General features: G+C 40.1%; 1 protein-coding gene across 3 annotated transcripts in view; it reads right to left on the reverse strand.

Moving 5' to 3' along the window:
• SYNE1 (spectrin repeat containing nuclear envelope protein 1) overlaps positions 1 to 19,102 on the reverse strand; it is a 526,037-nt gene that overhangs the window by 155,384 nt on the left and 351,551 nt on the right. For 2 of the 3 annotated variants that reach the window (XM_030809854.1, XM_030809855.1), the window contains 3 exons: positions 15,358 to 15,552; positions 13,197 to 13,370; positions 8,176 to 8,367 (listed from right to left, as the gene is read on the reverse strand). In XM_030809854.1, the coding sequence (XP_030665714.1) occupies positions 8,176 to 8,367; positions 13,197 to 13,370; positions 15,358 to 15,552 (561 nt within the window). Of the gene's footprint in view, positions 1 to 8,175; positions 8,368 to 13,196; positions 13,371 to 15,357; positions 15,565 to 19,102 lie in introns of all 3 variants that reach the window. The other variant, XM_030809853.1, reaches the window with a different exon arrangement.

The raw sequence follows: 19,102 nt of genomic DNA on the forward strand, positions 1-19,102 counted from the left end.
AACACAAAACCAATCTAAGTTATGGCATTTGCAGGAGCAAGAACAACAAACAGATAATCACACATAGAACTGTTTGAGGGGAAAACCCATGTATGTAGAGGTTAGTCTTTTAGCTGACCAATGTGGTCATCAGATATTCCAGAATTTTTTTCCACAAAAACATTAACTCAAGATCCTTTGATGAGTTTGTTTTTTAAGTCACACAAAGGTAAACTGTTTCTCAAATGATCATTACCCATAAGAATTGTGTCTCTCCCGTGAAAGCTTTACCCTGCCCTATGTCACTTTCTCTAATCCAGGTCCTGACAATGAAAGATTTTTAGAATAATCTTCCTAAAAATTTTCCTGAAAGATTATTAATCAAAGACATTTTAATGTCTTTGAGAAGCAAAAAGTTCACTGTTCTGTAAGGCATCATACTCTCTGGAATTCAGTAAGAACTTAAACTTGATTCTCAGTTCATATGGGAGAAAATATACTGCAGCATAGAGGCAAAGAGTCTAAACAAGGGTGTCCCAGGCTGGCTGGACATCCTCTGTTCCACCTTTCACAGACCAGGTCTTGACCTTTGTGTCACAGAGCCTCACCTCCACCACAGGTAACTCAAGTCCCAAGACACTGAACTAGGCAGGAAGCCTCATCCCTGATACTGGTCTGTGTAAACCTTCAGGGTCTACCCTACTAGGGTGACAGATTTAAATTATCCCTAGAATTCTCTATCTTTGAGAGTCTGCTGTTTATATGATAATATTTATAGGCTGACCTACATAATTAATAGACTGCATTCAAAGATGAAAACTCTTTGTCTTTCTTTCAGAACCATCAATTAGCACATTAAAAAAAAGTCATTTACTGTGGGCACATGCGGTTACCATTTTACAAATTCAAAGCTTAATTGAGCCTTGAGAGGTCACTAGTGTGATAATTAAAGGTGAGATCTCTGAAAAAGTACCCTTCACTCCCTCCATCACCATCACCAGAAACTGGCCCATTGCTAAGCTGGCTTGGAGAAAGTCTGACTAAAGGAGAAAGAACAAAGTAACGACTCAGCACCTAGGCAAGAGTTGATCCTTCCTGCCTGATTATTCTAATGGAATTTGAAAGGCCCTAAAATGTTGCACATCAAATGGGATTAGTTCTGAATGAGAGCTTTTCTACACACATAGATTCATCTGTCAAAGGATAAATTATAATTTCAATATAACTCATTCACTACTTATTAAGCACTCACTAGACACTGTTCTAGAAGCTGGGAGTGTTTTGGAAGCCAGATGAGGGCCCTGGTGGGGAGTTAGACCATAAACAAACAAGATAACTGAGCTGATGATAAGGCCTACAGAGACAGATAATGGGATAGAAAGTTTTAGGGAGGCCTAAGGAAGCATCTTTAGAAGAGACAGTTGCACTCTGCATGACGAGAGACCACCAGCCTGGCAAAGATCTAGAGTGAGGGCATTCAGACCCAGGGAACAGTTGGCACAAAGACCCTAAGGTGAAAGAAATTTGCCATTTCAGAGAGAACAGAGCAGTAAAGAGGACAGCGGGGCTGGCGTACCATGGGGCAGAGGAAGGATATTTTACAGGTTGCTTCCACAGAGGAGCCTCCTGCCATCTATTTCTGGAGCTGCTGCTCCCCTGCCCCCTGGTTCTTCTTTGCAATGTCTGAGCACAGCGTGGGACCCAGCCATTCCCGCTCATCCAACCTAACTGCCCACAGAGACCCTTCTCTTGCTCTCTTATTTTCAGAGTTTTACACTCACCATTTTAGGGAAATAGATGGGATCTGTTTACCTTTCTGTTTCTTCTTTTTTTCATTAGAATCTCATGATTAAATTGTCTGAGATAATAGATCTTATCTTTATCTTTGCAAGGCGGTGTCAGTGCTTGAAGCTAAATGAACAGTAAAACTTGTAGGTAATAGTATATAAAACTTTCTCCCAGATCCTGAGCCCACCCGAGCTCACAGGTACTTCCTTTCCTTTCAGATGATCCAGCCAGAGATCGCAGTTTAGGTAGAACAACGGGGGTGCAATGGTCTAATACGTGCTAGTTGCATTTTGCAAGACCTTTGGAATGGGTGACTAGTGACACTAAATTCTCCACCTTCCGCGGAATAAGCAGTGATTTTCCTAAAGAGGGGAAGTTTGGGTGGATGGGCATTCTCCCAGAACGGGAACCCATGATTTTCTGCATGAAAACAGATTCTCTCTCATCTAAGAATCCGCCACCTTCTAAGAATAAGCTCTAAAAGATCCTGGTTCTTCCAAGCAAAGTTGAAACAGCAGTTCAAAAGGAACCTGTAGAATATGGCCTCAAGAAATCAGTGGACAAGACTGAAAGTTGTCCCCATCAGAGCTGCTCCAGCTGCCAACGTAGTGGCCCTGGCCATGACCTGCTGACTTGCTTTTGTGGGATCCAGGCCACTTCCTCTCTGCTTTTCTCTTCAGCAAAAATTTGTTTTTCAGAGCCCGACCTGAAGACTCCCTTGGAAACTTCTCCCAGCCCTGAGCCCAACGGGCTCTTCTATGCCAGTTACTATGGTCTGATTGAGAGAGGTTGGCTCAAGTTCCTTACACCAAATTTGGATTTGGAACAGCGACAATTGAAATGTTAGGTCTTAACAACTTCCTCACTTTTATATGCACAGATATATATTCAGATTCTATGTGGTTAGACTCAGTTTTTCAGTGAGTGAATTTTTCTCTGAATGATTTAGTCATTGCGAAACATAAGACTTGGACCACGGGAAGCAAATCATGATTAAGAATCCAGTTCAAATTTCATTCTCTTTCCCCTGGGGATAAGAAGGTGCAGCCAGAAGGAATGTAATTATGGTAATCACTTTCTCTGAGGTGTGATAACAGTTTTCTGCCATACCTAGGGAATGGGGAGGTTAGGCGGCTTCTGTCACCAGTCCCCACTGGGTGGGGCTACATAAACTTTATTTTGGAAATACTAGAACAGTAACCACTTTTGCCAGGAACATTCCTTGGAAGATGAATGAGGACTGGCAATGCTAAACATTAAATAAAACATTTCTTTATGAAGCTTTTTATTATTTTATGGGGCAATCTCTCTGTTCCTTTAATGAATGATAATGTGTGAAAAAGACCTAGCTTCATGAAGATACCATGTAATTCAGGAGATCTTACTACATGCCCTTAAGATCTTCATATAGAGAAGCAGTCTATTTGATAGGAAACAAAAGAGCATAGTCATTCACTGATACCCATGCAAGTCAAATTAGTTAAAAAGAATGGAGGTAAGAGGTATTACCATCTCCCAGCTTCAGTAGCACTAAGTAATGGCGTGCTTACAGACTTACGAAGGTATTCCAACCCTCCTGAACCATCCAAGCCCCAATTAAAGGGCATTAACATTCTTGACGGCTGCATTTAATGGATGATTTGTTTTCTGCAATTAACTTTAGTTAATTTCAGATTAACTCCAAATTATTTTTAGTTTTCTACATAAAGGGATATGATCCTTTTCATGGCAATAATAATGTAAACAGGGCTCCTTTTCTTCCCACAGATGGAAAAACATCTTCCAGGAAGCTCTAATTATTTTAAAAGACCTATTAATATTTTATATGCTGGGAACTTCATTAGATGAAAGATGATGGAATTTATAGATAGTTTAAAAATAAACAGTAACCAATTTCCATGTAGTAAAACACTACCACATTTTTCTGTATTTACACTTCACCCAGTGTGGGCAGGGTCAGGACTTGACTCAATTTAAACAATTCCCGTGGACCTGGGCAGGATCTGCTGGGTGTGGACGCCACAGCGGTGTGTGCATGCTCGGTCCAGACCGCCAAGTCTCAAGCCTGGCCTTTCAGCAGAGCAGAAGCTTCTTCGTCTCAAAGAATGTGATTTGGAAACAGTTGGTTATTGTTATTAATTATTTTAACTGCTGCAATTTGAGCATTTATTGTATTACTTGTGTTTAAATCCTCACTGTTTTTTTTTCTTTTTGATTACTTTTTCCACATGTTCTAAAGAATTTTTTTAAGTTAAATATTATTATCCATATTTTACAGATGAGAAAACTGATCCGTAAGAAAGTTGTGGGAAATTTAAGGATCTTGCCCCAGGTCACCTCGTTAATAATGAATGGGAAGAAGATACACAGATTTCAATCCTGGCTTGTGAATATGCTTTCTTTGGCACACAAATTATTTTAAAATTTTAGATTTAAATGTCAACGTTTAAAAGTTGGGAGGCTTTAGAAATAAATCCACATTCCCTATCTCTTGAAAAACTAGAAGATCCAGCAATGCCACTTGTAAATTCTTGTGTGATAATAGCTAGAGCTTAGTAACAGCTGCTTCTTAGACAGGAGACCAGCTTGCCAAGGGCCAGGCTGGGCCTGCTCCCCTCATTGGTTTGCCCTTCCCAGGCCATGAGACCTTGGAATTTGTGGTTTCTGCCTTGTTTAATCCCTCTTGTGCTTGTGAGTATCAGGCTGCCCCTTCCCTTACTACCTGCCTCTAGGGGTAGGGTGGGGCAAGGGAGTAATAAGAGCTTTGTAAGTGATTGCTATCCTACCTAGGAAACTTTCAAGGCTTTCCCTTTATTTTAGCTTCTTTAGAAATTAAGTTCATTCACAGATCACCACTGAAAATAGAAGAAAGCATTATGTATTAGACCTATGATAGCTGTTTACAAAACTAGGTGAATTGCTGTCTACTTTCACAGCTAGAAAATCATTCTACTTTTGTTCAGTTTTAGTACGTGTAACCTTTTCTTTTGACTTTAATTACGAAGTCACATTGCACGTGCATTTTCAAGTGTGTAAATCCAAGCAAAAAGTTGTATTTATTTGCATCTATTTACCCAACACAGAGTTCAAGCATCTTTTCATATGTTCATTGTCCATTTGTATTTCTTTTCCTGTGAATTATCTCTTCATATCTTTTGTCCATATTCTATTATTTGATCTTTCCTTATTGTTTTACAAAAGATTTGTGAATTGTATAGTTTCTTCCCTGTTTGTCTATGTCTTTTGTTTTATTTTGTGTTACTCATCCCTCCCTGTCTACGTCTTTCAACTTGGTTACTTTTTTGGGAGTGAGGGAGGGGGTTCATACAGAACTTTTTTATTTTTGTGTAGTAGTTTCATTTTTATTTGTTTATTTATTTATCTACTTATTTATTTTTGAGATGGAGTTTCGCTCCTGTTGCCCAGGCTGGAGTGCAATGGCGTGATTTCAGCTCACTGCAACCTCCGCCTCCTGGGTTCAAGTGATTCTCTTGCCTCAGTCTCCCGAGTAGCTGGGATTACAGGTTCCCACCAACACACCTGGCTAATTTTGTATTTTTAGTAGAGACGGAGTTTCACTATGTTGGCCAGGCTGGTCTCGAACTCCTAACCTCAGGTGATCCACCCACCTCAGCCTCCCAAAGTGCTGGGATTACAGGTGGGAGCCGTGGCCCATTTGTTTATTTTTTTAGTTGGCGTCTCACTCTGTCACCCAGGCTGCAGTGCAGTGGCACAATCATAGCTCGCTGCAGCCTCAACCACCTGGGCTTAAGGGATTCTCCCACCCTGGCTTCCTTAGTAGCTGGGACCACAGGCATGTGCCTGTGGTTAATGTTTTTATTATTTGTAGAGATGGGGTTTTGCTATGATACCCAGGTTTGTCTTGAATTTCTGGGCTCAAGCAATTCTCCCTTCTTAGCCTCCCAAACTGCTAAGATTACAGGCATAAGCCACCACGCCCTGCCCATGTATTAGTTTAAAAGAAGCTATAAAATTCTGGGCTTGGGGTATACTGGCAAAGGTTTTCCTAAGATTAAAAAAAAAAATCATACATTGAGTACCTTGAAGACTTAAGTTTTATATTTAAATCTTTGATCCACCTGTGATACATTTTTCTGTAAAATATGGGGTAGAAAATACAGTTTATCATGTTTCAAGTGATTATTTACAGAGTGAGTCATATTTTGTCCATTGATTTGTAATGCCACCTAAAATATTTATCACATTCCTTTATATACCAAATCTCTTTCTGGAATATTGTTTAATTTTCTGTTCACATATTTATTGCGCCAACACCAAACTATTTTAATTATTGTAATATTGTATTTTAACATATGATTAGACTGGCCGGGCATGGTAGCTCACGCCTATAATCTCAGCACTTTGGGAGGCTGAGGTGGGTGGATTGCTTGTGCTCAGGAGTTCAAGACCAGCCTGGGCAACATTGAGAGACCTCAATCTCTACAAAAAATAAAAAAAATTAGCTGGGCATGGTGGTGTGCACCTATAGTCCCAGCTACTCGGGAGGCTGAGGTGGGAGCATTACTTGAGACTGGGAGGCAGAGGTTGCAATGAGCTGAGATTGCGTCCCTGCACTCCAGCCTGGGTGACAGAGCAAGACCTTGTCTCAAAAAAAAAAAAAAAAAAATCCACACACATATATGATAAGACTAATAACCCCTCAAAACTCTTCATTTTCAAAATTTTATATGGAATATTACATTATTCCTCTAACTTGTTTTTTGTCCATATAAAAACTATAAATTCTCGACTTTTTTTTTTGAGACAGAATTTCACTCTGTTGCCCAAGCTAGAGCACAGTGGCACAATCTCCGCTCACTGCAACCTCTGCCTCCCAGGTTCAAGCAGTTCTCATGCCTCAGCTTCCAAAGCAGCTGGGATTACAGGCATGCCCCACTATACTCAGCTAATTTTTGTATTTTTAGTAGAGATGGGGTTTCACCATGTTGGCCAGGCTGGTCTCAAACTCCCAACCTCAAGTGATCCACCCGCCTTGGCCTCCCGAAGTGCTGGGGATACAGGCGTGAGCCACTGTGCTCGGCCAACTTCATTTTTTAATTTTTATTTTTTGTTGGATTCTTTTACGCTTTTCAATGACCTAACTTCATATTTTGTAATAAGCCAGTCATCTTCCTAAATTTCTCCATTGCTTCTAAATAGTTTTTAGTTGATTAAGTTTGGTTTTCCATATCATATAATCATATGATCAGCAAAAAGCTGAAAAAAAAAATATGTAGGTTAGTCCTAACAATCATCGTCACACTGAGAAAACAGAAGCAATCACAGTTAACTTCCATGAAGTTTCCATGACAATATTTATGTCTTACTTCCTACCAGTATTTGTATTCCAACATAGATGCTTTCCCTCCCCCTCATTTTACTTGGAGAACAGATTGGCCTGGTCTCAACCATTATTGCAGGAGAAAAGTGTAAATGGTAAAGGAAGGCACAGTTTGGATCAGGCCACAAGAAGGAACAGATGATAACATCAGATGCTTGTAGGGTTGGGGCAGCTAATGGGCTTCTAAACTATTTGGTCTCTGGCTTACTTAGCAAGAAGGGTAGGGAAGACCAAACTCTGCACTCCTTTTTTTTTTTTTTTTGAGATGGAGTCTCCCTCTGTCTCCCAGGCTGGAGTGCAGTGGCGCGATCTCAGCTCACTGCAACCTCCACCTCCCAGGTTCAAGCAATTCTCTTGCCTTAGCCTCCAGAGTAGCTGAGATTACAGGTGTCCACCATCAGGCCCAGCTAATTTTTTTTTTGTATTTTTAGCAGAGATGGGGTTTTACCATGTTAGCCAGTCTGGTCTCGAACTCCTGACCTCAACTGATCCACCTGTCTCGGCCTCCCAAAGTGCTAGGATTATAGGCATGAGCCACGGTGCCCCGCCCACATTCCTTTTTCACCAATTTTTCCTCCATTGGGTTACTTCCATCAACGTGTAAACTTATTATTTTTCTGATCTTAAAATGAAATACTCGAATTGTGATGAATGTAAAAGAAAAAAAGAGATAAAATTTTCTTTGACCCACTTCTCCTTATCGCTTATCTCATTCCTCTACATACCACTTTACAGCAACACTCCTGGAGTAGCCTTTACTTTCCCTCCCCAGTTCCTCTCCTCTGTTACTTTCATGTCAGAGCGCTTTTTGCCTCCACCACTCCGCTGAACTGCTGTTGTCAGTAGTCCTAACAAAATCTATTTGCAAATGTTTGCCAAAGTCCAAGAGTGTAAACTTAAAACTGCATGTTAAAATGTCAGCGTAAAGCAGGTACATACACAAGTATGCGTCACTGCCGACCTGTTCCTTTACCTAGCAAACCTTAGAAGGAGCACGTGAACAGTGTGCCAACTTGCGGCTGTGGGCCAGCGGCTGGAACCCTCACCTGCATGTTGAGCTGCTTATCGTGCAGGGCTCTCTGCAGCTCTAGCAGGCTCCCCTTGAGCCTTCTCAGCTTTCCAGCCAGCTGCTCCGCCTCGTTCTTGGTGTGAGCTTTGCCCTCCAGCAGCAGGTTCTCATTGTGGACTGACAGTTCTGATAAAGCCACCACCTTCTGCTCTATTTCCACCAGCATATTCTGCAGCAACAGAAATAAGAATGAAACTCACACATCTCCCCAGGCTCTGCAAAGACTGTTTCCCACAGTGAAACACAGCCCTCTGGAGTCTTTTACCAAACGGACAGGCTTTCATGATTTTTTTGTAGTTTTCCCACAGCCTTGACGAATGAGTAGTCTATAGGCTTCTTTAATTTTTTTAATTTATTTTTATTTTTTTAGATGGAATCTCGCTCTGTCGCCCAGGCTGGAGTTTAGTGGAGCGATCTTGACCCACTGCAAGCTCCGCCTCCTGGGTTCACGCCATTCTCCTGCCTCAGCCTCCCGAGTAGCTGGGACTACAGGTGCCCACCACTATGCCCGGCTACTGTTTTGTTTTTTAGTAGAGACGGGGTTTCACCGTGTTAGCCAGGATGGTGTCGATCTCCTGACCTCGTGATCCGCCCACCTTGGCCTCCCAAAGTGCTGGGATTACAGGAATGAGCCACTGTGCCTGGCCTTTTTTTTTTTTGAGGGAGAGTCTTGCTCTGTTGCCCAGGCTGGAGTGCATTGGCATGAACATGGCTCACTGCAGCCTCCATCTACTGGGCTCAAGGGATCCTCCTGCCTGAGCCTCCCATGTAGCCAGGACCACAGACATGTGCCACCACACCTGGCTAAATTTTTTATTTTTTCAACAGAAAAGAGATCTCACTTTGTTGCCTGGGCTGTTCTCAAACTCCTGGGCTCAAACAATGCTCCCATCTCAGGCTTCCAAAAGTGTTGGGATTACAGGTGTGAGCCACTGTGTCTGGTGACTTTTATTTTTAATTGTCTGTTATGGTATTAGAGGGGTCCATAAAAAATTTGCCTGAGCCTCTCAATTTTTCTTTTCTTTTCTTTTCTTTTTTTTTTTTTTTTAATTGAGACAGGGTCTCACTCTGTCGCTCAGGCTAGAGTGCAGTGGTGGGATCATGGCTCACTGCAGTCTTGACTTCCCGGGCTCAGGTGATCCTCCCACCTCAGCCTCCCAAGTAGCTAGGACTACAGGCACGTGCTACCACACCTGGCTAATTTTTTGTATTTTTGCAGAGACAGGGTTTTGTCATGTTTCCCAGGCTGTTCTTGAACTCCTGAACTCAAGCAATCTGCCTGCCTCGACCTCCCAATGTGCTGAGATTATAGGCATGAGCCAGGGTGCCCTGCCAATTTTTCTCTATTTTAAGATTAGCCATTATAAAATGACAAAAACACATTGACAAAAAAACATGAAAACTTTTTGTTTTTTTTTGAGATGGAGTTTCGCTCTTGTCACCCAGGCTGGCGTGCAGTGACGCGATCTCAGCTCACTGCAACCTCCGCTTCCCGCATTCAAGCAATTCTCCTGCCTCAGCCTCCAGAGTAGCTGGAACTGCAGGCACATGCCACCATACCCAGCTAATTTTTGTATTTTTAGTAGAGATGGGGTTTCACCATGTTGGCCAAGATGTTCTCGACCTCCTGACCTCGTGATCTGCCTGCCTTGGCCTCCCAAAGTGCTGGGATTACAGGCGTGAGCCACCACGCCCAGGTGAAAAAGATTTTTATATAGTCAACAGATAAGGAGAAAAGGCCATTGCCATTGCCTTAGTGTTATCCCGTTATTATAGTATTTTTGTGTTAGATTATGATAATTATGGATAATAAAAATAAGACATCACATGATCCACTCTTACCTTGTTAATTTAAAGAGAATCCTCTCTTTTGAAACATTACTGCTTTGGATTGATTTATTTTTCAGGTTGCCGCTGTTATATTTTTTAAAAATTTGGTTTTTTTTTTTTTTTGAGAGGGAGTCTCGCTCTGTGGCCCAGGCTGGAGTGCAGTGGCGCGATCTCGGCTCACTGCAAGCTCCATCTCCCAGGTTCACGCCATTCTCCTGCCTCAGCCTCCCAAGTAGCTGGGACTACAGGCGCCCGCCACCACGTCTGGCTAATTTTGTGTGTTTTTAGTAGAGATGGGGTTTCACCGTGTTAGCCAGGATGGTCTCGATCTCCTAACCTTGTGCGTGATCCACCCGCCTCGGCCTCCCAAAGTGCTGGGATTACAGGCGTGAGCCACAGCGCCCGGCGAAAATTTGGTATATTTTTAATCTTACATTTCTAAAAGTTTTCCCTACATTTTTACTTTCATGTTCTGGAATAAGTCTCTGGTGCTACAGGGTTTTCCTCTAAAATGGAGATTAAATTAGAGAAAAAGAAAAATAGTCTTTCTTCTTCCTATATAAGACTTAAAAGAAAAAACAAAAAAGACTAAAAAAAAAATAAAGCAAACATGTTTTACTTTCCTCATAAATCATTGTTTTTATATTCTTTAATTCTGTACCCTTTGAAATGTACGTTCTTATTTATATTAAAGTAATTTATTAATGAGAAAAGATACTTCATTTCCCTATACAAAATCAAAATTAAGAATATAAAGTCAGGCTGGGTGTGGTGGCTCTCACCTGTAATCCCAGCACTTTGGGAGGCCGAGGAGGGCAGATTGCTTGAGCTCAGGAGTTTGAGACCAGCCTGGGCAACATGGCAAAACCCCGTCTCTCCAAAAAATACAAAAAAATAAGCCAGGCATGGTGGCACGTGCCTGTACTCCCCGCAACTGGGGGGCTGAGGTGGGAGAATTGCTTGAGCCCAGGAAGTCAAGGCTGCAGTGGGCTGAGGTTGCACCACTGCTCTCCAGCCTGGGTGACAAAGTGAGACCTTGTCTCAAAAAAAAAAAAAAAAAAAAAAAAAAAAGAATATAACATCAAACCAAAAATCTAGAACTAAGTGGAAAGGTAAAACTTTTATTAAAATAGGAATTAAAAGACGATTTCCTGAGGATTACTGTTTAGAAATTAACATAATTCTGTGCAGGGTTGATTTTACCATTAGGCACAGCAAGTACAGTGCTGAGGGTCTGTGATGCTTTTTAGAGCCCCAAGAAAATGTTTGATTTTAATTTCTTTTAAAATCAAAAGAAAAAAACTGAATATAGTAATATGGAATACATCACAACAAATCTATTCCAAATCATGTAACTCTTTATACCACAGCAATTGTAAAACTGAAAATATAATTTTTAGCACTTCCATGGGGGAAACAGCCTACAAAAATGAAGTGCCGAGACCCACAAAGGTCATCACGTGGTTCCAATTCTGTGTAATAGTCACCGTTATAATTATCATGCAACTGGATTCATATTAGATTTTAATTGACAAGATTTTAGCTGGCTTAAATATAAGATTTTAATTGATTCTAATTAAAATTTGAATTAATTTAATGTAGTAATTTAATATTATATTTTTAAAAACTATTTTCTGGTGTGATTTAATATGTTTCTAGTTTCTTAAAGTAAGCTTGTCCAACCCACGGCCCATGGGCCGCATGTGGCCCAGGACAGCTCTGAATGTGGCCAACACAAATTCAGAAACTTTCTGGCCAACACAAATTCAGAAACTTTCTTAAAATGTTATGACTTTTTTTGTAATTTTTTTTTAAGCTCATCATCTATTGCTAGTGTATTTTATGTATCGACCAAGACAATTCTTCTTCTTCCAATGTGGCCCAGGGAAGCCAAAAGATTGAACACCCCTGTCTTAAAGTATGGTCAAAACACTATTTTAATACTTTGGAAAGGTCTTGAAATACATTATCTGGTTTACGGACTTTATGCATTACTATAAAAATAGATATCTCCAGAAGAGAGAGGTGGCAGTATGATAAAACATAACTTTGAAATGTTAGTTTGGGTGGTAACTTCAAGTGCTAAAAGGGAATGGGCTAAAAATAGATGTTTCTTCTAAAAAAATAAACATTAGAAAGAAGATATAAAGAACAGAAAAACTTGCATGTGGCTAATTAATCTCTATCATCATGGCAGAGAATAACAGTGGTTTGAATAAACATAGATAAGTTTCCTAAAGCATTAAAAAATCCAAATGATAATGATCAATATTATGCATCTCAAATCACAAATAAGAATAGCCAAAATGGTGTACCGTAAATTAAGAAAAAAGTTAGTGTGCACTAAGTAATGATTTTCACATATTTCCTCTGAGTCCAAATAAAAGGAATATAAAGTTGTGTAAATTGATACTTAACCCTGAAGACTCGATAGGGTTTTCTAGATATTTCCTAATTAATAAAATGAAAAAGCTTTTAAGGTATACTTCACCTATGTGCAAAGTCAAATATGAAGATCATCAATGAAGTCTGATGACAAGCATATGGGAGTTCATTATCTGTTCTTTATACTTATATGCATTTTTGAAAAATTCCATAATAAGGAGGTAAGAAAATAGTATTAGAATAAAGACTTTAATGCAATTACTCCTCACAGTAATTCCTAGAGCCCTAACATGGGCGGAAAACACATTCTGTGCTCCAAAAGACAGCCTTCCCATCTTCAGTCTCTCTGTTTGCCTAAAACTGACACTTGGAAAAGTTTTCCGAATAATATATCAGGATTAGAACCAAAATTGCAACAGAGCACCTAGAGATACTTCCTGTTGTGTTTATTTCCAGTCTGACTCACCGCTACTGATTCTTCCCGTTGGCTTTGTATTCCTTAATAAGTACTAAATATAGATATTATGGTATTTTTCTACAGTTTTTAAACATGACCTTTAGGAAGCCGGAGATACTGTGGTCAATGTTTTTCAAAAAGTGAGTCCAAGTTTGGATTTTATTTAAGCTTTTATAATGTATTACTTTTCTATTCTTTAAATATATAAAGTCTATGGGTTGGGAAAAATCATATTTCCACACCAAGCCTTTTTATAGTATGTTTTCTGTAGTTTAAAAAAATGTGCTTCATGATGTTGACATATTCCTTTGAGACCATTTTGGTACCTGGCAGTCCACAAGCTGGGCCTCCATGTCCATGGGCTCCTTGGGTGGACTCAGCGCAGTGTCCAGAGTGGCCTTGGTACTCAAGAGCCAGCTGTCCAGCTCATCGGCTTCACAGCGATACCTCTGCAGGGCCTGTTCCTGCCTTTGTTCCTCCAGCTGATCATTCAACTTCTCCTATTGAATTCAGTAAAAGGTAACATAGATCACGCTAAGGTAAAATCTTGAGAATTTAACACAGCAAAGCAATGGTTCCAGGCCCTGGCTGTACATAAGAATCACTGGTAAAACTTTTAAAAATTTCCTTTGCTTAGGCCACATCCCAGAACAACAAAAGAATTTCTAAGGGTGAGTCTCAAAATTGGTATTTTTAAAAAGACTCCCTAGTGATTCTAATGTGTACCTAGAGTTGAACAAGGTATTCTCAAATAACAAACCTATAGGACCAGGCGGTAATATAAATCATGGAAATCAGCCAAGGATTAGAACAAAACAATGGCATCAAGCAGTTGGTAAATGGCAGTAGACACCGGACCTCTATCTCTGGGAAGAGTAGGGAGTGATGGAGACTGTGGCAAACTGAAAAACATGCGGCCTGCCTAAAACGGCAGCCACATACAGTTTCAGGCAATTGATCCCTGTGGGAAGGGGTGGCCCAGTGTTAACTGTCATCTCCAGTAAAGGCAGAAATCCAAATTTCTAGGTTGGCTCTCTGAGTTTCTCAATGATTGCAAATAATTCATGTTAAAAAAAAAATCCAGGTCAATCGCTTCATTTTGAAACCCCCACAAGTTTTTCATAGAGTTACTGGGGACAGTATAAATGAATTAAAAGTTAACTTTTAAAATACTGTAAATACTTTATTTTAAAAATTATTTTATGAATAATTCATTATTTAAAAATTAATTTTACTAAACCATTTAAAATGGAAATTAATAAGTAGGGCAGACACATTGGCTTTAAATTTCTCTAATACAAGAAGTATTAGGTTGGTGCAAAAGTAATTGTGGTTTTTGCTGTTACTTTTGCACAAATCTAACATATGAATATATTATTTGACTAACCATATAATAGGTACAACTAGAGAGAGACCACACACCCAACAACAGGGTCATGGTTAATTGCATTATGGTGTAATTAGCAGCTAAATAAAATAATATTCGGTTCATATAATAAGAAATGTATTGAGAACCCATTATGTGCCAAAGAAGCTGCTAAGAGATACAAGATGATAGATACTATAAAGGTCTTTAGGGAGCCTCCAGTCTAAGCAAATTATAGGAGCAACAATATGAGTAGCCTAGAAGCTTAGGGCCAAGAATTTATGAGAGAACAAATAAAAAAGGAAGATAGCTGACTTTTAACACAGATATTACTGCTGCCCAAATTTGTCTCTATATTAAATAATATTTAAATTAAGTAAACGTGGGAACCAGAACTGCAAGAGTATTTTCATGAATTACTATGTCTGAATTGGCTAACAGTGACTAAGTAGGATTTATTCTTTATAGTATTAGTAATATCATCCATCAAATGCTGTCATGTAAACATATCAAACCATTATGCAAACTCTCTACAATTATTCTTCACAAGGCTCATGTCTACCAAGAATTTGCTTTCCACATTCTCAATATTTCACGCCTGAAATGAGTCAGAAAAGGGTCAAAGGACATATTCATGGCTACACACTGACTGTACTCTATTCGGGAGACCGTCTTGTTTTCTTTGTTTGTTTGTTTTTGAGACAGAGTCTCACTCTGTTGCCCAGGCTGGAGTGCAGTGGCGCAATCTCGGCTCACCACAACCTCTGCCTCCCGGGCTCAAGTGATTCTCCTGCCTCAGCCTCCCAAGTAGCTGGGACTACAGGCACACGCCACCATATCTGGCTCATTTTTGTATTTTTAGTAGCGACAGGGTTTCACTATGTTGGCCAGGCTGGTCTCAAACTCCTGACCTCGTGATCCACCTGCCTCAGCCTCCCGAAGTGCTGGGATTGCAGGTGTGAGCCACCCCTCCCGGCCGTGGAGACCATTCCTGAAACACAATCCCAGCTTAGGAGAGGGAAGCAATGAAAATGTAAATACATAGGTAACCCACATACTTGGTAACACAACATTAAAAGTTAACTCAGAAGTGAGGAGGCCACTTTAGAGTTATTGGTTACCTCCAAAAGCTGCCGTTTCCCTGAGGCTTTCATCCTGATGGTGGACATTCGCTCGGCTAAGACAGTGAGCGTGGACTGCAAGGCCAGCTGCTCCGCCGGGTCGGCCTCACAAGACTCAGATACCAGCTCCTCTGCGAGAGAGGACTGGAGCTCGTTGATTTCATCCTGGAGCATGAGAATCTCATCCATCAATGCCTGGAGGAAAGACTGTGGAATCACACTCATGTATTCATTTTCTTCACTGAGGGATCATTAGCACTAGCTGAGTCTCACATCCATTGGGATTAGCGGAAGATATTTCACCTGGGAATCATTAATCAATCAACAAATAGGGGCCTACTCACCTACGTTTCTAAATGAAAGGCCAGGACTTTTCTGATTTTATGTATGTATCACTAACCAAAATGAGTTTGAACAACTTAATTAATCCTTCTAGTTTTCAATAGGATCATCTGTAATATGAACTTATTTTTTATTTTTTAGAGACAGAGTCTCACTCTGTCACTCAGGCCGGAGTGCAGTGGTATGATCACAGCTCACCGTAATCTTGAACTCCTGGGCTCAAGCGACCCTCCTGCTTGAAGCTGGGACTACAGGTGTGTGCTACCACACCTGGCTAATTTTTTTTTTTTTTTTTTTTTTACTTTTTGTAAAGACAGGATCTTGCTATGTTGCCCAGGCTGGTCTCAAACTCCTGGCCTCAGGGAATCCTCCAGCCTGGATCACAGGCACGAGCCACCGCATTTCTCAATCATTTCTAAGAGTCTCCAATACAATGTTGAAAATAAAATGTACTACTTTCTTCCTCAACATGATTTTCCCACATTAACCTATTGCTTTCCCCAAATCTGAAACAGCATTGAACACAGGATGGGAGAAACCTGTAACCTCTTTCTATGTCGTCACACTACTCAATTTTCTCATTTACCAAACTCTAAAGAAAAAGGGTCTCGCCCAGGTGATGACTTCCATTCCCAAGACTTCAAATGCTTTCTAATCCTGAGCACTTCCAAAGGTACATCCCTAACCCAGACACCTGCCCTAAGTTTCAGGCTGTGTGTTCAACTTACCTAGTTCACGGGTGTCTGCATAGTGTTAAGTCTAAACCTGCTTCCCCGCCTGTCTTCCACCACCTCTCATTATGGCTCAAGCTGGAGACTTGGGAGTCACTCTTCACACCTTCCTGTCCTTCACTCACCAGATCCAATCTATCGCCCAGTCCAATGGCTTTTATCTCAAAAATGTATCTTGTATATCTGAATATCCCCACTGCCCCCACTTGAAGCCAAAGTCAACTTCCTCTCTCGACTGAGTTGCTATATAATGGTCTACTGATGAGTCTATCTGCTTACACTCTTGTTGCTCCAGTCCAGTCTAAATGAAGCAATTATAGCAACCTTTTGAAAATATCAATTAGGTCCTCTCACTCCCCTGCTTTAAAATATGTACTGGATTCTTGCTGTGAAATAAATCAAACTTGTTACTACACTCGTGTAGTCTCACTCTTCCTGCCTCGTATGTCATGCTCCCTTCTTGCTCACCATACTCCTGCCTTCTTCAGCCACTCCAGGGCCCCACTTCAGTCACTTCCTAGCCTCAGGGCCTTTGAACACGCTGTTCCCTCAACGCGGAAAACTCTTCCCGCTCTGTGTGAGATGGCTCTATTCATCCTTTGCTCTTAGGTTAATTGTCATATCTTCAGAGAGGCCTTTCATGACCACCCAATCCTAAGAAAATCTCCATCATTCTCTCTCATAGCACCCTGTTTTCCTGTCTATCATAATTATACTTGATTTTATTTCTCTTTTTTGGGGTATTTTATGACTTGCTCTTTAGATGGAATCTTCACAGGAGAAATTTTTATTTAGGATTTCAATGAAGTTGGAAAAACAGGCTCTACCACCAGAGCGGCAACTATGATTTCAAGTAAAGTAACACAGGCTTTATATTTGCCAGCATTTCATAGTTTCCAACGTGCCCTTATTTGCATAATTCCTATCTTTTCCACAGGACTGGAGGCTTCACTGCAAGCACAGTGCCTCCTCAGAGTGGGCTCTCACAATGTTAAACAGCAAAAACCCCTTATTTTTTCCTAATATCAAATATCATCATGACAATTTTTAAATAAACTAATAATATTATACACATCTAGAAAAGTGAACAGATTATAAGCACACCAACTATATATATCCATGCTGCTGCTACCCAGATCAAGAAATGGAACATTTCCAGGATTCTACAAGCTCTTTTGACCTCCTCCTTCTTGCTACTGCTGTCCTCAAAAATCACCACTGTGTTAACTTGTAAATATCAGAGGACTTTGGCCCTTATCTGAGGTTTATAGAAATGGAATCATACACGATGCACTGCTCTGTGTCTGGCTTCCTTCATGATTGTGAGAGTCGTTCATTTTGTTGCACGTAGAAAGAGTTAACCCATTTTTATCATTATATCATATTCCACAGTAACCTGGCTGTGAATTGTTTTCACTTTAAGTTTTTCTAGTGGGTTTAATAGTGGAATCTTATTGTAATTTTAATTTCCATTTCCCCGATGATTAATGAGATTGTCTTTTGTGACTGCCTGCTAAAAATCTTTTGCTCATTTTCCACTAGAGTTGTTCCTTTTCTTATTGATGTATGGAGTTGTTTGTATATTCTGGATAGGAGTGCCTGTGTTTCTTTTGGTTCTGCATACAGCAAATAATCTGCTCCCACTTTGAGGCACGGTTTTCCCTTAATGGGAAAAGACTTCCTTAATAATCATCTGTTGATGGAAAGAAGTTCTTAATTTTATCATGGTCTAATAGAATGAATATTTTCCTTTATTGTTAGGGCTTTTGGTGTACTATATAGGAAATCTTTTGCCTAACCCAAGGTCATAAATAGAATACATTCTCATAGGTTATCTTCTGTAAGAATGCTACTCAAAGCATGGTCCACGGAATAGTAACAGTCTGCACAATGTTTGTTACTGGCTTATGATGAGATAAACATATTGAGAGCAAGTGCTAAGAAACTTTTATAGTAATTTGACAGTTATGACATCCAAGCAGCATTTGATTTAATTTTACTAAAGTATCCGTCTGTGATGGATTAGAATGTTTTTTAAAAAGATCATTCACCACAGACATTTTAAAGTATTATTTTCAAACTTTTTTTTTTGGTAATAACTTCACATTTAGATTTATAAACCACATAAACTTAATTTTCATGTCCAGTGTAGAAAGAGGTGAAAATTCTTCCTTTTTTTCACCCATTGTTTTGCAGTGTAATCTTTGCCACAAGTCAAGTGTCTGTATAAATGTGATTATGCTCTGGGCTCGAATTCTGTTCCATCAACCCATTTGGCTGTTTGTGCAAATACCACACAATCTTAATTATTGTAGTTTTATAAATCTCCCTATCTGGTAGGATATATCTTTCAACTTTATTAATCTTTTTCAAGACTGTCCTGGTTATTCTTTACTTCTGGCATTTTTTAATATATATTTTCCCACACATTTGCAGTATACTTTATTATTATTATTATTACTATTTTTGAGACAGAGTCTCACCCTGTTGCTCATGCTGGAGTCAGTGGCGAGATCTCAGCTCACTGCAATCTCTGCCTCCCGGGTTCAAGTGATTCTCCTGCCTCAGCCTCCAGAGTAGCTGGGATTATAGGCATGCACCACCACATGCAGCTAATTTTTGTATTTTTAGTAGAGACGTGGTTTCACCATGTTCGCCAGGCTGGTCTTTAA

This window comes from Nomascus leucogenys, chromosome 3 (genome assembly GCF_006542625.1).
Source record: "Nomascus leucogenys isolate Asia chromosome 3, Asia_NLE_v1, whole genome shotgun sequence".
Lineage (NCBI taxonomy): Eukaryota > Metazoa > Chordata > Mammalia > Primates > Hylobatidae > Nomascus > Nomascus leucogenys.